Source organism: Cricetulus griseus, chromosome 4 (assembly GCF_003668045.3).
Source record: "Cricetulus griseus strain 17A/GY chromosome 4, alternate assembly CriGri-PICRH-1.0, whole genome shotgun sequence".
Lineage (NCBI taxonomy): Eukaryota > Metazoa > Chordata > Mammalia > Rodentia > Cricetidae > Cricetulus > Cricetulus griseus.
In genome coordinates, this window is record NC_048597.1 from 105,001,608 (window position 1) to 105,025,925 (window position 24,318).

The 24,318-nt window shown below is 48.8% G+C and overlaps 1 protein-coding gene and 5 non-coding genes across 6 annotated transcripts; 1 reads left to right on the top strand and 5 right to left on the bottom strand.

The window, feature by feature from the left end:
• Positions 1 to 24,318, bottom strand: Ubc (ubiquitin C; the record flags this gene model as incomplete). Its single annotated transcript, NM_001244378.1, is given in 7 exon segments — positions 1 to 2,433; positions 5,444 to 5,460; positions 5,462 to 5,471; positions 17,138 to 17,154; positions 17,156 to 17,165; positions 23,284 to 23,295; positions 24,309 to 24,318. Coding segments are annotated over 7 exon segments (2,509 nt in total), but the record flags the coding sequence as incomplete, so codon positions are not given.
• On the bottom strand, positions 16,799 to 16,870 carry Trnaa-ugc. The gene has a single exon. It is a non-coding gene; the product is annotated as a tRNA-Ala (tRNA).
• Positions 18,427 to 18,498, bottom strand: Trnad-guc. The gene has a single exon. It is a non-coding gene; the product is annotated as a tRNA-Asp (tRNA).
• On the bottom strand, positions 18,884 to 18,956 carry Trnaf-gaa. Its single transcript has one exon. It is a non-coding gene; the product is annotated as a tRNA-Phe (tRNA).
• Positions 21,552 to 21,623, bottom strand: Trnad-guc. Its single transcript has one exon. It is a non-coding gene; the product is annotated as a tRNA-Asp (tRNA).
• On the top strand, positions 21,879 to 21,950 carry Trnaa-ugc. The gene has a single exon. It is a non-coding gene; the product is annotated as a tRNA-Ala (tRNA).

Genomic DNA, 24,318 nt, shown 5'->3' on the forward strand with positions numbered 1-24,318 from the left:
TCAAGCCCAAGAACAAGCACAAGGTGTGCTCTTTCTAGACAGTGTAGTGAGAAAGGTGCGTCCATCTTCCTGTTTGCTTTTCTTGATGGTGTTACTGGGCTCAACCTCCAGGGTGATGGTCTTGCCTGTCAGGGTCTTCACAAAGATCTGCATCCCACCCCTGAGGCGGAGGACCAGGTGCAGGGTAGACTCCTTCTGGATGTTGTAGTCGGACAGGGTGCGGCCATCTTCCAGCTGCTTGCCGGCAAAGATCAACCTCTGCTGGTCAGGGGGGATGCCCTCCTTGTCCTGGATCTTTGCCTTGACATTCTCGATGGTGTCACTGGGCTCGACCTCCAGGGTGATGGTCTTGCCTGTCAGGGTCTTCACAAAGATCTGCATCCCACCCCTGAGGCGGAGGACCAGGTGCAGGGTGGACTCCTTCTGGATGTTGTAGTCGGACAGGGTGCGGCCATCTTCCAGCTGCTTGCCGGCAAAGATCAACCTCTGCTGGTCAGGGGGGATGCCCTCCTTGTCCTGGATCTTTGCCTTGACATTCTCGATGGTGTCACTGGGCTCGACCTCCAGGGTGATGGTCTTGCCTGTCAGGGTCTTCACAAAGATCTGCATCCCACCCCTGAGGCGGAGGACCAGGTGCAGGGTGGACTCCTTCTGGATGTTGTAGTCGGACAGGGTGCGGCCATCTTCCAGCTGCTTGCCGGCAAAGATCAACCTCTGCTGGTCAGGGGGGATGCCCTCCTTGTCCTGGATCTTTGCCTTGACATTCTCGATGGTGTCACTGGGCTCGACCTCCAGGGTGATGGTCTTGCCTGTCAGGGTCTTCACAAAGATCTGCATCCCACCCCTGAGGCGGAGGACCAGGTGCAGGGTGGACTCCTTCTGGATGTTGTAGTCGGACAGGGTGCGGCCATCTTCCAGCTGCTTGCCGGCAAAGATCAACCTCTGCTGGTCAGGGGGGATGCCCTCCTTGTCCTGGATCTTTGCCTTGACATTCTCGATGGTGTCACTGGGCTCGACCTCCAGGGTGATGGTCTTGCCTGTCAGGGTCTTCACAAAGATCTGCATCCCACCCCTGAGGCGGAGGACCAGGTGCAGGGTGGACTCCTTCTGGATGTTGTAGTCGGACAGGGTGCGGCCATCTTCCAGCTGCTTGCCGGCAAAGATCAACCTCTGCTGGTCAGGGGGGATGCCCTCCTTGTCCTGGATCTTTGCCTTGACATTCTCGATGGTGTCACTGGGCTCGACCTCCAGGGTGATGGTCTTGCCTGTCAGGGTCTTCACAAAGATCTGCATCCCACCCCTGAGGCGGAGGACCAGGTGCAGGGTGGACTCCTTCTGGATGTTGTAGTCGGACAGGGTGCGGCCATCTTCCAGCTGCTTGCCGGCAAAGATCAACCTCTGCTGGTCAGGGGGGATGCCCTCCTTGTCCTGGATCTTTGCCTTGACATTCTCGATGGTGTCACTGGGCTCGACCTCCAGGGTGATGGTCTTGCCTGTCAGGGTCTTCACAAAGATCTGCATCCCACCCCTGAGGCGGAGGACCAGGTGCAGGGTGGACTCCTTCTGGATGTTGTAGTCGGACAGGGTGCGGCCATCTTCCAGCTGCTTGCCGGCAAAGATCAACCTCTGCTGGTCAGGGGGGATGCCCTCCTTGTCCTGGATCTTTGCCTTGACATTCTCGATGGTGTCACTGGGCTCGACCTCCAGGGTGATGGTCTTGCCTGTCAGGGTCTTCACAAAGATCTGCATCCCACCCCTGAGGCGGAGGACCAGGTGCAGGGTAGACTCCTTCTGGATGTTGTAGTCGGACAGGGTGCGGCCATCTTCCAGCTGCTTGCCGGCAAAGATCAACCTCTGCTGGTCAGGGGGGATGCCCTCCTTGTCCTGGATCTTTGCCTTGACATTCTCGATGGTGTCACTGGGCTCGACCTCCAGGGTGATGGTCTTGCCTGTCAGGGTCTTCACAAAGATCTGCATCCCACCCCTGAGGCGGAGGACCAGGTGCAGGGTAGACTCCTTCTGGATGTTGTAGTCGGACAGGGTGCGGCCATCTTCCAGCTGCTTGCCGGCAAAGATCAACCTCTGCTGGTCAGGGGGGATGCCCTCCTTGTCCTGGATCTTTGCCTTGACATTCTCGATGGTGTCACTGGGCTCGACCTCCAGGGTGATGGTTTTGCCTGTCAGGGTCTTCACAAAGATCTGCATCCCACCCCTGAGGCGGAGGACCAGGTGCAGGGTAGACTCCTTCTGGATGTTGTAGTCGGACAGGGTGCGGCCATCTTCCAGCTGCTTGCCGGCAAAGATCAGCCTCTGCTGGTCAGGGGGGATGCCCTCCTTGTCCTGGATCTTTGCCTTGACATTCTCGATGGTGTCACTGGGCTCGACCTCCAGGGTGATGGTCTTGCCTGTCAGGGTCTTCACAAAGATCTGCATTGTCTGTCACACACACAAACAAAAAACAGGTCAGGAATGACAAATATTCGTGGTATGGTACTAACAGTTGGATTGCTGTGAAATGGATGCCAATTTAGTTCACACAGCCAAACTACAGCTAGTTTCTGTCTGAAGACTTCTGTCTGAAGATTTCTTTTCTAAATCCAGAAATAAAAATCATAAAACCACATTTCAAATAAGAAACCTATTGAGTGGTATTCAGGGTTGCAGAATGGCTTTACTTTAATCCCAGCAGTCGGGAGGCAGAGGCAGGCAGATCTGAGTTGGAGGCCAGCCTGGTCTCCGGAGCAAGTGCCAGGATAGGCTCCAAAGCTACACAGAGAAACCCTGTCTCGAAAAACCAAAAATAATTAAAAAAACAAACAAAAAAACATAACCAAGGCTACACAGAGAAACCGTGTCTCAAAAGCAAAGCCACCTAGGCATGGTGAACCTGGTCCATATAATAAATGGTGAGTGGATATTGCAGTACCAGTGGCTGAAAGTCATTTCATGGCTTTCATGGCTATCTGCATAGTTTGGAGAAAAGCGTGGTCCCCATTCACACTGCAGTCACTGAGAGGATCTACCATTCATAGGCAGGAAATCAGATCCTGTCTGGTCTTATGTATCAAGTAAGGACTACAGACTTCCTACAAAATAATAAAAAAAAAAAAATCGAGGTCTGAGCCAATGCACACCTTTATTCTCAGCACTGAGACTTCTGACAGGCAGATCTCAAGTTGGGAGGGCAGAGATAGATCCCATTTTATCGCAACCCTCCCACCCCCCCAAAAGAACAAACTTGGGTTAGAACACACGCCATGGACAGAAACAGTAAGGGGGAGGAGGGAAGACCCACAAGTCATCATCCCAAAACACCAGGGATGAAATCGCAGAAATCCCAGACCATAATAATAAAGCCTGGGCTGGTGGCACAGGCCTTGAATCTAATCATGTGGGTCGGCAAAGGCCAGGGTTCTGGTCTAGAGTTCCAGGCCAGCCACGGTTTTGCAGCGAGTCTCTCTCTAAACCATATAGGACAAGAAACAAAACTCAATTTAGGCTCACTTTTCCCCCCTCTGGATTTCCGGTTCCTGCCCACTCTGGAGAGCCTAACCCGAGGCCGAGGCCCAAACCCTGTCCTACAACTGAGGGAAAGCTATAGTCAGGGAAATGTCCTCACCACCCATTATGAGCCCATAGAAACCGCGACGTCATGTGCGCCTTAGTCCAGGTTCAACCGCCACCAACCGACTCCCCCCCCTTCCCGTCTCAGTCGCACTTCCGTCTTTAGCAACGGATGAAAATCCGACCGACCTCTCCCGACAGTCAAACGCCCACGGCTCTCACTTCGGAGGCACCTACGGCCCGCAACCCGTCAAAAAAAATAAGGGGTTGGCCGCACGTTCCCGGCTGCAGCTGCCTCGCGGGCCTGCTTCCCCCCCAACCCCGTCGAGCGCCTCAGGGCCGCTCGCCTATCCCCTCAGGCTTCCACTTGGCCGCCATCTTGCCGCTGGGTCCTCCGCCTCAGGACAGTCGCCTTCCTCGCGGGCCACGGAAACAGAACGTCCAGGCCGCGGGCTGCCCCTCGTGTCCGCGCCCCCTCCCCGTCTCTCAGCTACGCCAAGCGCGGCGGCTTCTCCTCACCAGCGGCGGCGGCAGCAGTCCTCACAGAGAAGCGGCGACTGAACTCGGGTCTCCGACGGAACTAGCTAAGACCCGCCCGGAGTCGCCTTATATAATCCTCAGAAGCCACGCCCTCCCGACGATCCCTCCGCGGAAATGCGGTTAGGGACTACTTCCCAAGGCCGTTCCAGTCTCTGCACCGGAGGCGCCTGACTAGAGCCAACAAGGTCACGCTCAAGGAATGTTCGTGTGTGGTGCCCAGAGAGTAGGGGGCTTTGTGGGGAGGGGAAAGGCTGTGACCCTGTGCGGCCCCGCGGAGGGATCAGCGTGTGTGACTTGTCAATCACGACCAGGTCGGCGCGAGAACCCGGCTTGGATCAGCGCGGCCGGAGCGGACCTCGGCGCATGCGCAGTGCGGCTTCGCGCCCCAGACACCCACCCGCTTACCCCGTCTGGGGGGTCCCGGTGGCCTCTGCGTTCTAGGGACCTAGGGCTTTGGCTCCTGCCACACTGGGGTCCCTTTGGAGCCCTCGCTTCCCCAGCCCCTTCAGCCCCGCCAGGCCCCTGGGCCCATCCCTGAGCTCCCTGGCACTGTGACAGGGTGGATGACTCTGCAATTCTCAAAACAAGGGGAACGAAACAAAGTTTAATAAATTTAAAAAAAAAAATTATAAAGGGGGAAAACTCTCCCCGAGTTTTGAAAAATGAATCTGAATTCGTTACAGGCAGAAAAATCCACACAGTTCTTGAAAACAGTTGGCATTCGACCTGAAGCCCCATAGCACTAGACCTTTCCAGGCTGTTCTTGAGCCTGTTTGCACTTGGTGTCCTTGCACTCGAGAAGGTTCTATCTGACTGTCACTAAGGAAAAGGTCACATTTCCCAAATTTTGTTCATATTTAGCTACCTAAGAGATTGAACCCTTTGAAGCCTTAGATTATTTTATTTTTGTTGAGACAGGATCTCACTATGTAGCTCTGGTTGCCTGAAACAAGCTATGTAGACCATGCAGGCCTCTTCCTTCCAAGTGCTGGAATCAAAATGTGTGCCACCACACCAAGCCTACGTCCCAGATTTGTTGTTGTTGTTGTTGTTTTGTTTTGTGAGACAGGGTTTGTCTGTGTATCTCTGGCTGTCCTGGAACTCACGTTATAGACCAGCTGGCCTCGAACTCACAGAGATCCTCCTTCCTCTGCCTCCCCAGTACTGGGACTAAAGGCAGGCACCACCACCGCGCAGCTAAGCCCCAGATTTTTAATTGAAATCTTCAGTCATTTTCCATTAAGCTACATCCATCCCCCAAACCTTTCATTCATTAAATAAGATATAAACCCATTAAGAATTGTGCATGTTAGCGGATGTGGTGGTGCACACCTTCAATCCCACCATTCCTGAGGCAGAAGCAGGTGGATATCCAAGCTCCAGGCAAGCCTGGTCTACATATAGAGAGTGCCTTTCAGGACAGCCAGGGCTATACAGAAAATACCTGTCTCAAAAAAAAAAAAAAAAATCCCTGGGGTCTTCAGAGACATGGCTCAGCAGTAAGAGCAGGTATAACTTCCAGAAAATCTGAGTTCAATTCCCATTAGCCATGTCAGGCAGTTCATAATGGCCTATGACTCCAGCTTCAGGGGCTCTTTAAATGTCCCTGGGGACATTGACACATGTTGACATATACTCATAGTGATACACACTCACACACATATTATTAAAAATAAACCTTTGGTGGGAATGGTGGTGCATGCCACTAATCCCAACACTTTTTGAGGGTTTTTTTGAGACAGGGTCACCAGGTTGCCCTGGAACTCATCCTGTAGACCAGGCTGGGGTCTAACTTGCAGGGAGCCTCCTACCTCTACCACCCAGGTGTTGAGATTTCAAGATTGTCTGGTTCCTCCGGTTTAGGAATTCATAATAATTCAACATCAGAAATATTGTTAAAAACAGACTAATTTCTGTGGTTTTCCATGAATGAAGTCATATGCCACTGAGAAAATGTCATTCTCTGGGATACCCCAGTGGTTTCTCAGACAGATTTCTGTGCAGGCCAATTCTTTCTAGATTTCAGACAAAAGGGACAGAATACCAAGGCTGGTTCTACAGTGATATTGGCTTTCAGATACACCCATGCTATATTTAGCTGATGCTCTGCTTCAGCCTCGTGATTCCTGTTTCTTGGTTGAGTCATGAGCTTTGGGGCATCAGCATTTTCCAAAGTCTAGAAGGTTCAAGGCCAAACAGTCTTGATTTCAGAGGGGAGGGAGTAGAAGAGGAGGAAGGCTGGAGGGCTGGACCTGGCCAAGGGTTAGCATGGAAAGGAAGGAATGTTCAGAGGGTCTGGGGGAAGAGAACAATGGGGGATAAGTAAGATTCTTATTTCCAACAAACATGACCAAAATGCATTATATTACAGGTATGAAACTATATTGAAACCCATGATGTATTTTTATTATTTATTTTGATTTTTCAAGACAGGGCATTTTTTTTTTTTTGGTTTTTTGAGACAGGGTTTCTCTGTATTATTTTGGAAGCTGTCTTGGAACTCACTCTGTACACCAGGCTGGCCTCGAACTCACAGAGATCCGCCTGCCTCTGCCTCCCAAGTGCTGGGATTAAAGGCATACACCACCACCACCTGGCTCAAGACAGGGCTTCTCTGTGTAGCCCTGGCTCTCCTTGAACTCCCCCAGAAATCCACCTACCTCTGCCCCCCAAGTGTTGGGATTAAAGTTGGTGTGAGCCACCACGCCCAGCTCCAGCTTCTCATTTTAAAATATATATTTTATAATAATCTTTGAGAATTCCATACATACATATATTGTATTTTTATCATACCTCTCCCATTTCCTCCCTGCAACTCCTTCCTGGACACCTCTACCCAGTCCCCTCTTCACTTCCAATCCAATTTTTTTTTTATTTTGCTTTATTTTTAATAATCCATCAGCACTGTGTTCTCACCACTAGCAGAGGTGACCTGCTCCTCATGGACACAGGGCAAACAGGATAGGAGAAATGCCCTCACCTCAGAGCTGGCGGCTGCACCCCAACACAGCTTCCCAGCCAGGAGTGAGCCCTCCAGCAAAGCTGTCACAACTCTGATGGGAAAGAAGGGGATAATACTAGTCACAGAGGCCAGAGACATTCATAGATATGTCACAGTGACAGGCACTGCCATCCACATGGAATCCTGTGTCCCCAAATGTCCCCTACAGAGACCTTGGGGGCAGATTATCACAGCTGCTGGTCTATTTTCTGAAAGGGACTCTGATGTCTCCATGTCCTACTTGGCCTCAGGACTTGGGTATTAAGTCACAGCCCTAAAATCCCAAACCTCCTGACCTAGAATGGGAAGTGCTCGAACGTGCTAGAAGGCCTGTGACTCACTGGATTCCGTTTGCAGTTCGTTCCACACACGGATCCGTCCTTTGCAGGCTACCAGGGACGACTGCTTCAAAGCTGGCACCAATGGGGACTGAGATAGGGGCCCGGCAACAGGGAGGGATTGGCTGAGGACACCTGCGTGGGATGGGCTGAGCAGGGCAGGGCTGGGCCCCAAGCTTCCCGATGGGGGTGGGGCTGGTTGCTGCAGCTGGGTCGGCCTGGTCTGAAGGTCACACCTGGCGTGTGACTGTTTTTGTAATAGGGAACCGGGACTAAGCACAAGGGTCAGGTGCTGTTTTTCTCCCCAAAAGGAAGTAGGATGGAGCCAGAAGTCTGTTTTGTCATGGGTTGTATAACCAGACAAGGTTACCAAGGGCAAGGGCAAGCCTCAGCTTATAGGGCAAGAGAAAAACAGGGTGCTGCTGTGTTCTGCTTTCTGGTTATGAACAAGCATAGAGGCTGGACTTGGCCTCAGCTCACACAAGACCCAGCCGTGGTCCACCGTCAACTCTGTATGCGGTCCAAACTTGGAAAATTTGGAGAATTACTTGGTTTTTGGTTTGGGGTTTTTGTTTTGTTTTCTGTTTTCTGGGACAGGGTTTCTCTGTGTAGCCCTGGCCGTCCTGGAATTAACTCTGTAGATCAGGTGGGTCTCACACTCACAGAGATCCACCTGCCTCTGTCTCCTGGAGTGGTACTGGGATTAAAGATGTAGGCCACCACTGCCTAGTCTTAAATATGTCATTGTTAAGAGTGGAGGTCAGTAATGTTAAACAGACTCCACCCTAACTGCTGTACAATCGTTGTTCTGAGGCAGGATAGAAAGACAGGGAATGGTGAGAACTTGGGAGGGAAGGTTGAGGCCTTTCACCAGCTGAGACATAGCATGGTGACATTCACCTTTGATCCTAGCACTTCAGAGGCAGACTGATCTATATAGCAAGTTCCAGGCCAGCCAGGGGTACACAGTGAGACCCTGTTTCCAGAAACAAAACCAAGCCCAACTGTGGTGCACACACCTTTAATTACAGTGTTCAGGAGGCAAAGGCAGGGGGATCTCGTGAGTTTGATGCAAGTTCCAGGACAACTAGGGTTTACACGGAGAAACTCAGTCTTCAGAAACCAAAACAACGACAAAAACAGAACAACAACAAAAAAAGCCCAAACCAAGTAATTCTCCAAATTAAAAACATAGAGCCCAGAGCTGAGATCTGGTCCTAAGAGCAGGCCATGGCTGGGTCCTGTGTGAATTGAGGCCCACAGAGTCCAGGCTTCTACCCTTGTTCATAAACAGGAAGTGTTTTCCTCTCTCCCTTTGCTTTACAAGCTGAGGTATGACCTTGTCCAATAAAATAAAAAATAAAACAAATCCAGTAGTTAACGTTTTCTGTAAACACATCTTCTGTAGTTTATATTGCCTTCGTAGACATATACTAGGCCTGAATGTTTATGACTTTGCTCATGGTCTCATTCCTTCCGAACATACCATTGGAGAATCTCACACTGTTTACAGTAAAGGTACTGTTGTTATTTTGCTTAAATTAGAAGCTGCGAGATGGAGATGGAACATGAACCGTAGAGGGTACATTAACCATAGAGTTTTATTAAAGGGCGGGAGACGAGAGGGGGAAAGAGAGAAATGGGAGAACAGAGCAGAGAATAACAAAGAATAATTAGTGGCGGACCACTGGAAACAGAGGCGGGGAAGAGGAGGGGGAAGGGGAGGGGGACAGGACGGGAGGGAAGAGAGATGTGGGCGTCGGCTTAAAAAAAGGGGGGGTAACTCGCGCATGCGCAGCTCCAAACAGCCTAATGAGTGACGCAGCACGTCACTGTGCGCACTGTGCGCGCCCCACCCGTTGTCAGGGGGCGGGGTCTGTCTCTTAAAGAAGCACCGGCATGTCAGAATTAATGCCTGAGCCTTTCAGGTACCCCGTGTCCTGTATCGCTGTGGGCTTTCCTTGGCAATGCCTGGCAGGAGCCCTCAGGAGCCAGCCAGTCATCCTCACTGAAGTTTCCTAGCAACCCAGTGAAGACAGGAACTTCAAACCCCACCCCAGTCCTAATCCACCATCACACACACACACAAAAAACAACTCAGCAAGAAGCCCCTTTCCACACTCTTTGGGACCCTCACACCATGCACAAGCCTATATTAAAAATATTTATTTACTTTATTTTTGGCTTTTCAAGACAGGGTTTCTCTGTATCCATGGTTGTCTTAGAGCTAGCCGTGTAGACCAGGCTGGCCTTGAACTCACAGAGATCCATCTGCCTCTGCCTCTCAACTATGAGTGCTGGGATTAAAGGCATGCAGAGCAGCACTCAGCTAAAATGTCCTTCTTAAACTCCCATTGGGCCACCCATTACAATGGGTGACAATGATGGTCCATGCCTTTAATCCAGCACTCAGGAGGCAGAGGCCGGTGGATGTTTGTGAGTTCGAGGCCAGCCTGTTCTACAGAGTTCCAGGACAGGCTCCAAAGCCATAGAGAAACCCCGTCTTGAAAAAACAAAACAAAAAACTCACTTGGCTTCTTCATACCCCCTACTCCTGAATGTTTTTCCCATAGAAGCCATCAATTTTAGTTTGGCTTAAATCTAGGTCCCCAAAAGTTTAAAGGAATTCTTTGTGCCTCCTAACTCTGCATCCCAAAACACTGAATATTCGTCAATCCTTCCTTTTTTTTCTTACCTCTTCCCCTGCTTTTTCAAGACAAGGTCTGACTATAGATAGCCCTGGCTGCCTGGAACTCACTTTGTAGATCAAACAGGCCTTGAGTGCACAGAAATCCTCCTGTCTGCCAGCCAGGTGCTCAGATTTGAGACAGAACTGCCATGCCCAGCCTTCCTTTTTTTTTTTTTTTTAAAAAAATAACTTTTTATTTATTATTAGAAGTGGAGCTGTGACGTGTATGTAAAGGTCAGATCAGCTTTATGGAGTTAGTTCTCTCCTTTCTCCTTGCATGGGTGGGGTTGGTCTTGCAGCTACCACTTAACTCACTGAGCCATCTTAATGCCTCCAGGCTGTTTGTCTAGAGACCTTTGGCTTTGGAAGCTGTCCTGGAACTAGCTCTTGTAGACCAGGCTGGTCTCGAACTCACAGAGTTCGGCCTGCCTCTGCCTCCCAAGTGCTGGGACTAAATGCGTGGGCCATCACCTCCCGGCTGAGACTATTTTTGTTTTATGTGTATGGGTGCTTGCCTGCATACATGGCCCAGGCACTACCTGCATGTAGTGCCTGAGGAGGTCAAAGAAGGCATAGAATCCACAGGCACTGGAGTTACAGTGTTATGGTTGAAGAAGTCCCATTCCAGGACAGCCTCCAAAGCCACAGAGAAACCCTGTCTCGAAAAACAAAACAAAAACAAACAAACAAACAAAAAAGAAGTCCCATTTTAGGGCCTGGAGAGATGGCTCGGTGGTTAAGAGCACTGACAAGCTCTTGAAGACAACCAGGGTTCAATTCCCAGCACCCACATGGCAGCTCACAACTGTCTGTAATTCCAGTTCCAGGGTACCTGACACCAATGGCAAAACACCAATGTACAGAAAATAAAATTCCTTTACATTAAAAAAAAAAAAAAAAAAGGCTGGGCGGTGGTGGCACATGCCTTTAGTCCCAGCACTTGGGAAGCAGAGGCAGGCAGATCTGGTCTACAAGAGCAAGTTCCAGGACAGCCTCCAAAGCCACAGAGAAACCCTGTCTCGAAAAACAAAACAAAAACAAACAAACAAACAAAAAAGAAGTCCCATTTTAGGGCCTGGAGAGATGGCTCGGTGGTTAAGAGCACTGACAAGCTCTTGCAGACCACCAGGGTTCAATTCCCAGCACCCACATGGCAGCTCACAACTGTCTGTAATTCCAGTTCCAGGGTACCTGACACCAATGGCAAAACACCAATGTACAGAAAATAAAAATAAATAAAATTCCTTTGCATTTAAAAAAAAAAGGCTGGGCGGTGGTGGCACATGCCTTTAGTCCCAGCACTTGGGAAGCAGAGGCAGGCAGATCTGGTCTACAAGAGCAAGTTCCAGGACACCCATCCATTGGTATCCACCAGCCATTTGTTGCTGACTCCAGTCCCTGGAAGATAAGTTCCCAGTAACCCTGACTCAATGACCCCCCCACCCCAAAATATGCATCCCTGACTATTTTTTTTTTTTTTGCTTACACAGATACCCAACGATTGTTTTTGAGTTGCCTTAACTACTTAACTTGGCAGTTAAGGACAGAACAGTTTTTACTTGCTTACATAGATATTGAAGAGATATTGAAGGTTATTTCATTTTATTAATTAATTAATTTATTTTGGTTTTTTTTGAGACAGGGTTTCTCTGTGGCTTTGGAGGCTGTCCTGGAACTAACTCTTGTAGACCAGGCTGGTCTCAAACTCACAGAGATCCACCTGCCTCTGCCTCCCAAGTGCTGGGATTAAAGGCGTGCGCCACCAAAGCCCAGCTATTTCATTTTTTTTATTATTATTTGTGTGTGTGTGTGTGTGTGTGTGTGTGTGTGATTTTCCCCTTTAAAAGTCCTTCCCCATTCCTCTCCTACATAGCAATCTCAAATTTGGCTCAGAGACTGCTTGTCCTGCTAGCAGTTAATCAAAAAGCTTTTCATTATAATTGGATTGGGTCTATAGTCTTTTCCCAGGAATCACAAATTCTATAGTAGATGATTATGAGCTGCCCTGTGGGTTTTGGGAACCAAACTCTGGTCTCTTGAAAGTATTTGTAACTGTTGCACCATCTCTCTGGATCCCTCTGCTCTCTTGAGAGAGAGTTTCATACTGCATAGCTCAGGCTGATCATAAGCTCCAGGTGATCTTCCTGCTCAGCCTTCCAAGTGCTGGGATGCAGAACTGAGCACAGTACCCCATCTTTCTGAACTAAAACCATCTCTTTTAAACATTGAGCTTACCCCTTCCCCATTCTCCTCATTCACCTTTCTAGTTTTCTCTGAGGTTTGCTCTTCATGGACATCTATCTAATGGACCTTTCTTATGGTAAAACAATTTTTTTTTTTTAGAAAATATGGTTTTTAATATTTTCTCCTCTTTGCATTTATAACATAATTCATTTAGACAATCACATAATCCTTTTCTTCCAATGCCACAAACTGTATTACAAATGAAATCTGGTACTGTTGCTTATCAAAATATACAAGACAATCGCTGTTTTCTATAAAACCACTTTATATGTTAACTTGTTCCCAAAAACTGTTTCGGACCGATGTCTTCAGGACTGTGGACAGAGCCAGCCGTACAGTTCCGGGTCCGTTTCTGAGTGGAGGTGTGTGGACCAGGGAAGTTTAGTTACCCAACGACGCTAATGATGAGACAGGAAACACCATATCATTTCAGGAGGGCTCTCAGCTGACGCCGAGCAGCCACAGTTTATTGAGAGATCCATTTAAATAGTCCTCTAAGGGCAGGGACAACATCAGGAAGCATTTATCACAATGCATATGGCTAACATCAAGTGATTCTGTTGCCTAAACAACTCTTGGTCAAGCAGGCAGAGTCTTGAGCCCAGCCACAGTGGCCTGGAACTCATCATGTAGCTCAGCCTCTCACATTCTGGAAATACAAGCATGAACCATTTCTCCCAGCTTAAAATAAAATCCAGCAGTAGAAAAACCATATTTTTTTGTTTATTTAGTTTTTTGTTTTACATCCCAACCAAAGTTTCCCTCCCTCCCCTCTTCCTAGTACCCCCGACCCCCAATTCATCCACTCCTCCACTGTTTCTCTTCAGATACAGGCCGGCATCCCATGGATATCAGGCATTCTTTGCAGTGAGACTAGGCACATCCTCTTCTATTAAGGCTGGATGAGGCATCTAGTAGGAGGAATGGGTCCCCAAAGCAGGCAACAAAGCTGGAGACATCCACTGCTCTCAATGTGAGATCCCACAAGAAGACCAAGCTTCAGAACTACATATATAGAGAGGACCTACCTAGGTCAGTCCCATCATGATCCCTGGTTGTCACTTCAGTATCTGTGAGCCTCTATGAACCCAAGTTAATTGGTTCTGTGAGATTTCTTGTGGTGCCCTTGACCCCACTTCATCCTACAAACCTTCCTCCCCCTCTTCCAAGGATTCCCCAAGCTCCGCCTAATGAAAAAAAAATATGTTTTTTTGTTGGGTATTGGTGGCTCATGCCTTTAATCCTGCAATCAGGAGGCAAAGACAGATCTCTGTGAGTTCAAGGCCAGCCTGGTCTACAGAGGGATTTCCAAGACAACCTGGGATACACAGAGAAACTCTGTTTAAAAAACAAACAAACAAAAAACCAAAGAAGGCCTGGCAGTGGTGGTGCATGCCTTTAATCCCAGCACTTGGGAGGCAGAGTCAGGCAGGTCTCTGTGAGTTCGAGACCAGCCTGGTCTACAAGAGCTAGTTCCAAGACAGGTTCCAAAGCTACACAGAGAAATCCTGTCTCAAACCCTCAACCCCTGCAAAAACACACACACACACACACACACACACACACAACTCTCATAGCCCGAGAGATGCCCGAAGCATTTCTAGCACAAGCCTTTGTCAGTGATGACTCCTCCTGGTGTTTTCCCTTATTCCTAGTATTGGGAAGGTAAAGATAAAGGGTAAAATGGAAGCAGGTAATTAGTTTCCCGTCAAACTGGACAGACCATTTGAAAAGTAACCATCAACTTCTTTTAAGCCTTGTTGACATTGGGAGAAAGAATATTCCCCAGGCTCATTAAGCCAATGTGTCAGGACATAAATGGTGAGTCATATCAGCCATCTTGTCTCAAAAATAAAACTTTGCCCTGCACCAGGAAGGGAAGACACAGGTGAATCCCTGAGTTTGAGGCCAGCCTGATCTACATGGTGGGGTCCAGATCAGGGCTACTTCGTGAGACCCTGTCTCAAAAATGATAATAGGCTGGAGAAATGGCTCAGCAGTTAAGAAAGAGCCCTGGCTTCAGTTTCAAGGGATCTGACACCCTTTCCTGGCTTCCTCAGGCACCAGCCACACCAGTGGTGCACAGACATACGTACATGCAGGAGAACACACACGTATAAAAATACTTTGAAAATAATAAAGAAAAACTTTGACATAAAGAGGAAAGGGATGGCCAGGCAGTGGTGGCACACGCCTTTAATCCCAGCACACTGGAGGCACAGGCAGGCGGATCTCTGTGAGTTCAGCCTGGTCTACAAGAGCTAGTTCCAGAACAGCCTCCAAAGCCACAGAGAAACCCTGTCTTGAAAAACAAACAAACAAAAAAACCAAACAAATAAATAAAGAAATAAATAAAAAAGAAAAACAACAACAACAACAAAAAAAAAAAGAGGAAAGGGATGGGTTGGGAATGGGGGTGGCAAGAGTGGGAGAGAGTTGGGAGTGAACATTATCAAGGTCCATTGTTTACATGTGTGAAATTGTCAACAAGTTAATAAAAGACATTCAGCCAGAAAGAAAAACAAAATTATTCAATTTGCAGGACGATGGATAAAATTGAAAAAATATTATATTAAGTGAAGTAACTTGGGCTAAGAAAGACAACCATTCTGAGCTGGAGAGATGGCTCAGAGGCTAAGAGCCCTCTGCTTGTTCTTCCAGAGGTCCTGAGTTCAGTTCCCAGCAATGACATGGTGACTTACAACCATCTGTGTCTGTACAGAGATCTGGTGCCCTCTTCTGCCCTGCAGTGCAGGGAACATGCAGGTGGAATAGTGTATACTTAATAAGTAAATAAACCTTAAGAAAGAATAAAGACTGTTTGCTTTAAAAAAGACAAACATTCCAAATTCTCTTTTATGTGGCAATATTAGCTTCTAATTTTTATGTATGCATATGAATTTCGACTAGGAAAGTAGGGGGTCTAGAAAGAGGAAAAACAGGGCTTTATGAAGAGCAGTGACAAGGCAATAGAACACATGAAATAAGGAAATGGAAAGGGAAGCTGGGTGTGTGGTGTGTATCTTTAATCCAGCACCAGAGTGGCAGAGGCAGGAGTTAGGGCGACATAAAGAGACCCTGTCTCAAGAAAGAAAGTAAGGGAGAAAGAAAGAAAAAGAGAGAGGAGGAATAGTGGGGCAGAAAGGTTTAGGCAGGGATGGAGTCTGGGAGAATATTATATTTTTTCTTCCGGCTTAGAGAATAATCACATTTACTGCTCTTGCAGAGGACCCAGGTTTGGTTCCCAGCACCCACATGAGGAGAATATGGAGAGTCAAGCAAAGTCAAGTAGCTACTAAAATGCTGTAAGGAAATCTGTTTCTCATTCTCTCTTCTATTTTTTTTTTTTTAAAGAAAATAAACTGGCAGTGTTGATTCATGTCGTTTATCTGAGCACTTGAGAGGCAAAGGCAGGTGGATCTCTATGAGTTCAAGACTAGCCTAGCCTACCTCGTAAAACCGTTTCACAACAACAATAGCCAGTCAGCAGTCCAGCGTTCATGGAGAAGGGGACTGAAGAGCTATGGAGAGTTGATCGCTGCTAGGAAGGGAGGGTCCCTGGTAGGTTGACCATACTCCAGTGAATGACCCCACCCATGGTATATGGGAAGCACAAACTGGACTCAGTAAGTTTACACATATATTGGGGGGTATGAATTTGGGAGGAGGACATGGGGATAGGATGTTCCTGGAGGAACTGGAGGGGAATGTGAGGGGTGAATATGATAAATATTCACTGTAAGGGGCTGGAGAAATGGTTCAGTGGTTAAGAACACTGGTTGCTCTTGCAGAGGACCCAGGTGCAGTTCCCAGCACCCACATGGCTGCTCTCTAATATCTGTAACTCTAATTGCAGGGGACCTGACACTCCCTTCTGATCTCCTTGAAAAGTCCACACACATGGTTCACGAAACATGCAGACAAAAACCCATATACACAAAAAAGAAAGTAAAAATGTAAAAATAAAATAAAAAGCCCAAACTGTTAATCCCAGCCTTGAGGAGGCAGAGGCAGGTCGTTTCAGTTCTAGTATATGTATGTACTGCCGAAGCCAGCACTAAAGTGCACCTTTAATTGAATGGTAAGACACGCAGGCACTGTGCATCTCTAAGCATGAAAAGCCCCCGGGGGAGGGGGGGGGGGTCAGCGTCCTAGAGTGTCCTGGAGCCACCACATGCAAAAAACCCTGGTGGTTCTCCCTCTGGCTTTGCAATCTTCAAACCTGTACGGTACTCACTTTTCCCTGTTGCCTACTCTTTTATGGTCCCTCCAGCGACGCATTTTTAAAAATTTACAGGCTTCAGGATAAGAACGAATGCAAAATTCTAAGTTCCAAGAGGTTACCGCTATGATGATCCTTACAAGAATGTTTTTTCTGGTTCAAAGACCCCCGAAATAGGAATAGAGTTAAAAAAAAAAAAGTGGAGATGCCGGGGATCGAACCCGGGGCCTCATACATGCAAAGCATGCGCTCTACCACTGAGCTACATCCCCCACCCGCTCTTCGTCCGCTTTGGAAAATCCCTGCTATACTCCATTAATGACGGTTTGGGTTTTTTTTTTCTTCTTTGTCTAAATTAAATTTGTGTGTATTTATTTAAAAGGGTTCTAAGGGCTTAGTAAAATCAATTGTCTTATATTTCCCAAACAAATGTATTCGTTATTGCGTAGATATAAGCTAAAATTTTGCCTGATTCAGAAAACAACCAAAGTAAAAATAAATCCTCAGTAAATAAGGACTTGACCCCAATGTTCTTCACTCAAAATTCTCTGCTTCTTCACCCCTGAGATGCTTTCCAACCTGAATCACTGAGTTTATAAATCTTCCTGAAACCCTTACTCTCTTTCTCCCTCCCTCCCTCCGCCTGCTGCCCCTCTCCTGGAAGAATTTTCTGGATTTGAAAATGGCCTAACGTTTTCAGACTCCACAATTAGGACTCAAGTTTGGAGCGAGGTCTCAGACCCTCCAATGTGAACAGTGTCTGGGGTGGGGGTGGGGGTAGGACGGGGGTTGTTGCTTGACTGGGAGCAGTGAGGAGAGGCCCCAGGGCTACACCGGATGCTATACCCTCAAACGAGCTGCCTGTCGCTGACACCCGTCAGCGCGTTCACACTACTGGTGCCTGATGTCGCCGGCTAGAATGCCGGGCACAGCAGCTGACCTTGCCTGACCTCTCTGAGGCTCAAGTGAGTCGTGGAGAGACCCCGACAGTCCCAACCCTGCTTGCCGGCACAGTCGACAAGGACAGAGCCTTTATAGGCTGGAAAAGGCGACGTGGCAGCAGTCGCTGGTGTGCACGACGGCAAAGGGCTGCTGCATTCCCATCGCCACCCCCTGCCCCGGGTGTGAAGTTCCACATCATGTTGCCCCCGGGGCTGGGGAGGTGGTGGTGGTGGAGGCTGCGTTGCCCTTTGGTGATGGAGGAGTCCAGGAGCGATGGGTCTGGCCCTTCCTGCCCTGGGTCCGAGGCCCCGCCTGGGAGAGAACCGGGCAGGTGAAAGGGTGTCCGGCCGGCTTTGAACAAGGCTCCAGGAGCAAGCCGAGCTTGGCGCTCGCTGTTCCCTCAGCGTGGAATGATTGCCCCAGTTCTCGCGATCCGCTCCTTGTTACTGACCACCCAACCCCCTCTAAGGGGCCCCACGAGGGAACAAATGAATGGAAGGATGGTGACAGTTCGGGAAGATATACAATTAATTGTATGGGGACAAGAGAACGTCCCAAATTCACCGACGTCAGAAGGCTACCTGTGGCAGGGGCTGGAGGACGGAGACGCAGTGTGGGTCGCAGAGTGAGCCCGGCCCAGGCTTCTTCCATCTTGTGACTGCGGGTACCGGGGACACGGAGGGAGTGCTGGGTGAGGACAGTGTCTTTCTTGCGACCTGCTGCCCGGGCTGAGGTCGTGTGCAAGGGGATGGAGCCTATCAGTGAGGATCGGCCTTATTCTTCTGCGACGGGGTGAAGTATGTCCGTGGGAGTTGAATTTAGATAGGCTGGAAGACAAAGAAAAACACGAAGGAATTGGGGGAAAAAAACAAAAAGGCTTAGCAATCTCCCCGTCGGGGAATCGAACCCCGGTCTCCCGCGTGACAGGCGGGGATACTCACCACTATACTAACGAGGAAGCGAGCTATCGCGAGGCTTGGCAACAAGCTCCTTTAAGATTCTTCGCATTCCGCGACCCACTGACTCATAAAAATAAAATATAAATCCGATTTGACTGAATCTCACTTTTGAAATGTCACTCCCTACTTCAATTTTTATTTCGCCACCTGAATTCAGACCGCAGACGTCAATAAATAGGCGCCAAGCGTACACCAGCAGACTTCAACAAACATCACAGTACGCGCTTCAGAGTAGGACGCTTTAGAAAACACTTCAACTCACTCTAATGGAGAGCATCTGGGAAATTTCCAGAACCTTTGGCTTCAGTGTACAATGCTAGGGACTTCTGAGGAGAAAAGGAAACCGTTTTACAAATTAGAAAGGACTGCGAAGAAAAGAGAAGCTGCCGAAACCCGGGATCGAACCAGGGACCTTTAGATCTTCAGTCTAACGCTCTCCCAACTGAGCTATTTCGGCGGCCGCTAGTGCCTCGTTCTTTTTCTCCTCTCCTTGTTGTTTCGACAGCTTTCCGTCCTTGGCTTTTCCAAGATCTGATGCCTGGAAATTCACACTACCCATATCTTATCCTTTGCTGACCCGCGTGCTCTGGTCCCCGCGAGCCCCCTTAGGCCACCATTTACGAGGGTCCCTCAGGGACCCCCAGGACTTTATTGTCCACTTTGAGTTTATTTATCATTTCTCCCATGTATTAGCTGGAAGGACACACCTACGCTGACCTCAGCCACGGCGGAAGACCCCAGTACTGGCAACGCTTAGTATAGGTGCTTACTAAATGTTTGTTGAGCAAGTAACAAACGCACGGATCAGCCCTTCTTGGCTTAGAGTTCTGCTCCTCCGGTTCCCCTCTCCCCTCCTGGAGAAGGAGCAGGGCCACCTCTGAAGGCAGGCGGCTGCCAGGCACCCGGGGGTAACAGACGCTGGCTGGGAGAGTAAACCCTCCCTGGGCAGGGCCACGCCTGACTCAGATCCGGCCTCCATGCGCGGTCTACATTCCGGTGCACAGCTGCTCAGCCTCGAAGCACGGGGAAATGGAACAGATGGGGATGGGGATGGGGATGGGGATGGGCCCTGCCTGCTTCCTTCCCTTGGGTGAGCAGAAAGTGGAAGGCTTGTATGAGGGACCAAGGGGGACTAAGTGGGGGTTTCTGAGATGGACAGTGAGAGACAGGAGAAGGGATTAGATGTTCCGCAAGCCTTCTGGGGACTGAACCACAGGTCTTTCCCGACTAATGAGAGCACCCACGTAACCGGGTGGGTTACAGAAGCAGACACATCCTGGAAGGGTGAGGGCTGGTGTGTGTGGTGGTCCAACCTGGAGCCGTGGTGTCTGGACCTAGAGAGGGACATTGAGGGGGCCCAGGAGGAGGAAAGGGACCTTGTTGATGGCTTTGATTTGGGATGGGAGAGGAGGACAGGAACCGGTGAAGAGGATGCCCACCAGTTGGCGTGATAGTTGGGTGGAAAGTTGACCACTCTCACTGTCACCTTTCCACATGCAAAGTCAATCATTTTAGCAAACCAAGGTCTCCCAAGTGTCCCCGCCAAAAGTCACGTGTCTCACTCTGACAATGTCTAATACGTCAGAACCAGACTAAAGGATGGCTAGAGCTATGTATGTGGAGCAGTTGGGAGAGGAAACGGTGGTGGGTGAGGGAGCGAGGGAGCGAGGGAGCGAGGGAGCGAGGGAGGGAGGGAGGGAGGGAGGGAGAGAGAGAGAGAGAGAGAGAGAGAGAGAGAGAGAGAGAGAGAGAGAGAGAGAGGAACTGCTTTGGGCTTGCAGCGTCTAGTCCCAGAGTTCTTACCTTTCTGTTGTTTAACACTCCAGCCTTTGGGGTTTTGTCATGGCTTGGCAGCTGGAGGTCACACAGTCAGGCTACAGTATACCTCTCCATCCACACACTGGGTTTTCCTGGACAGGACTGAGAGTGAGTTCAGGTGTCACATATGGGGATGATTTCGAAGAAACGAGGTCTTGCTCCCTTTTCCTGCCTCAGCCCACCTCATATGGTAGATGAGTACTCTGCACTCAGTCCATTTATCTATTTATTTATCTATCTATCTATTTATTTATTTATTTATTTATTTAGGTTTTTCGAGACAGGGTTTCTCTGTAGCTTTGGAGACTGTCCTGGCACTCGTTCTGTAGACCAGGTTGGCCTCAAACAAAGATCCTCCTGCCTCTGCTTCCCTAGTGCTGGGATTAAAGGCGGGTGCCACCACTGCCCAGCAACCTTTTAAATTTTTAATTTGAGACAGTTTCATTAAATTGTCCAGGATTGTTTTGACCTCACTTATTATTTCGGGCTGACTCGGTTCCCAGAATCCTCAAGGTGGTTCACATCCATCAACTGTAGTTTCAGGGGATCTGACCCCTCTACTGTACGAACAGCAGACATCTCCGTGGTGCACATAGATACAATACATTTGGGCAAAACACATAAAATAAAACAAACAAATCTAAAAAAGTAATCAGTTTGGGTACATAAAGTCTTGTCAAAAGGAAAAAAAAAAAAAAAGCAAAGAAATGGGAGTGGAGGAGATGAAGTTCTGTAAACTAAGCACTGGGGAGGCTGAGGCAGGAGAATTGCTCCTGGAGTTCAAAGCCTGCCCGGCTTACAGGACAAGGAGGAATTAAAAAACAAAACCCTGGTGAGAAGTGGGAACCTGGTTTAGGCTTCTCAGAGAGTGCTTTAACTTGGCTTTTACAAACAAGTAAATAAAAATAAATAAAGCAAAACCGATCTTCACGACAAAAATGGAGTAAGATGCGAAAGTGGGAGGTTTCTTTGGAGAGGTTGCCCTGTTGGTGGGCTGGGACGACCTCTCTGCGTTAACCGTATGCACAGAGGCTATCTTAGGCCAAAGTCATTGATACCACCCTAACCGAATTCAGGGATTCCCTGTAAAATTCACGGAAGTAGGAAACGGTAAGGATCCACTCCACGGTGGCGGTTTTTCAGAGTATTAACGAGACCATAATGCAGGCTTTTACTCAGATCCTTCATGGTGAAGGAGATCAAGAAGGCTAAAACGCAAAATCCTCCTTCTGGCCTCCCCGTCGGGGAATCGAACCCCGGTCTCCCGCGTGACAGGCGGGGATACTCACCACTATACTAACGAGGATGAACCACGCTGGTTCCTTCCCAGACACATTGCTATAGACGGATACACGCAGCGGCTGTCACCCGGTTCCTTTCTTTCCGTGTTCCTCCTCTCCTGCTTTTTCTCTCTCTTTTCTTCTGCTCTTTTGTTCTCTCATCTGTTTCTTTCCCTCTGACACCTCATCTTATGACGCCCACATTATGATCAGAGGCCAAAGACTTCACAACAGTGTGTGTTGATAATCAGTACTATTCTGGAAAACTGTCTTTACAGCAAGGGGATGTAGCTCAGTGGTAGAGCGCATGCTTTGCATGTATGAGGCCCCGGGTTCAATCCCCGGCATCTCCAGCTTTTCTTCTTTTTACCCCCTCCAGTAAATTAGGCCAGAATGCAACACTACAGACCCAGGCTTCCTTTCCCACCACGTGGAGACGGCCCTATGGGGCAGACTGACTGCGCGGATGGCGGGAATCAGCATTTGTAAGTCAACCTCCTGTAGTAACTTGTGAGTGGGGCAGGAGGAAAACATTGCATTTCCAAGGAGGTTCTATAATAATCGGCGGCTCCTGCGCGCTCATTGCCTCGTAATGTGCACCCGTTGTGCACCCATCGTGCGTCCAAATAGATCAAGTAGCCCAGTAACCTTGCCAAGACCACGTAAGGAGTCTCAGCCTTTCTGGAACTCAAATTCCGACTCGAGGCTATCACTTGAAATCCAAGGGATATTTTATGAGGACGCACAGAACTGCTGGGACATCCACGAGATCCGCATGACCCGGAGCCGGCGCGGGCACATTCCCTGAGCGCGGAGCGGGAACTTTGAGATGAAAGGGTCAGAAAGCTGTCCGGTGGCTGGACTTTAATGAATGGGGGCAGAACCAGGTGGTGCTGAGGTTTGGAAGCCCCCGAAAGCCGGAAGAAAGGGACTTGGCTGTATCATCAGTGTTTCAAAGGCTCCTTCTGGCGGCCACGCGGAGGGGTGAGGTGGGGGGTGTTCTAGCTGATTCAGTAGGCAGTTAGCTAACATTGCCCCGTGCTTTGTTTAGTCATTCCCTTTAGGTTTGTTCTGCCACTCTGAAGCTTGTCACTAACATGTAGCACACATATGGCCCCCGACTTTTTGCCCTCTACCTAGACAGCATGGATGCCTACTCCGAGGAGCGCAAGTGGGCCTGAAAACGTCTACTTAAACATACTTGAAGTCTGTTGTGTAGCTCGGTTTGTAGAGTGCTTACCTCGAATACACAGTATAACTAGCGCTACATAAGCTAGGCATTGTGGCGCATGCCTGCCATCCCAGCACCCGAGGGGCGTTTTAGAGGCTAACGGTGAGCTATGAGACACTTTGCACACGTGAAGGTGCTCCTGGTCCTCTCTGCTCGCCAAACTTGGTGACTGATTGCCTTGATCCTTCAAATTATTTATCCATACCAAGGATGAGGTTACAGGAGTAAACCACCCCAGTCTGGCATGTGTGGCACTGGGGTTGTAGTCCTTGGTGCTTTAACTTCTAAGTGCGTTGGGAACTATTGCTTTCCTGCCTGATTGAGAGGATGAGCATGGGCCCTGTTACCAAAGTTAGGACTCTATAATATAACCACTGGAATACTGGTCATTGGGGCAGGGTTAGGAAAAGATTGTTATTCACAGACGCCAGTCATGGAGGTGGGAGGACCAGGTCTTCTAGCTGCTTCTCTAACAGCTTGGGAACATGCTTTAGCAAGGTAGTTTAAGGGATGAATTTGGTGAAGCAGCAGGCCAGGAGTCACTCCCCAAGCTCAAGGGAAAATGGTACTGGGCCAGCAGTGCTAGTGCACACTGTTCCCCTACCACCTGCAAGTATAAGGTTGTCTGAGTCAAGTGTGGCAGCACATGCTGCTATCCTAGCTCTTTGGAGGCAGAGGCAGGGTTATGAACAGCCTGGACTACCTAAGACCCCGCTTCAAAATAAGAGTAGCAAACAAGGGCCTTCAAAATGACTCACTAGACAAAGGAAATTGCCACCAAGACTGAAAACTGATCCAAGTTAAATTTCCAGGACTTGGGGGCCAGAGGCAGTCATTTTCTAGGAATCTGGGGCCAGCCTGACCTATGTATAGAGTTCTAAGCCAGCCAGGGCTACACTAGGAGACCCTGTCTCAAAACCAAAACCCAGACTCCCCCCCTACAAAAAAAAAAAAAACAAAAAAAACCAAAAAACTACACTGGGTTTCATAGTGCAATTTTCACACAGCCTATGTTTTGTTAACGGCGGCCCCTCTTCCACGATCGTTCATCCCCTTAGCTCCTTAGTTTTGCTTTCACATCACCCATAGGATGTATGGTTTTATATGAGGTCTAGGGCCTGCAAATAAGAAAAAATAAAGCATTTGTCTTTCTGCGATTGGCCTAATCTGCCTAGTAGGATAATCTCCAGTTGTTTTCCTTAATGGCTGAAAGACTCCCCTTCTTATATAAAACCACATTTTCCTTACCTATTCTTTGCCTTGATGGGAACCCAGTTGGTTGCAAAGGGTAGTGTCTGTGATGTGTTGCCTTGGAGTCCTCTGCTAAATACTCAGCAGCGGCTTTGTTGAGTGTTAAGGTAGATCTTTCTAGAGTTCTGAGGTGCTTCCACATTGATTTCCACAGTGGCTGGACTGGTTTCCTGTCCCAATACTGGTGTATAATGACTCCCTTTGGCTTAGACTATGCCAGAACTCAACAGATCCACCTC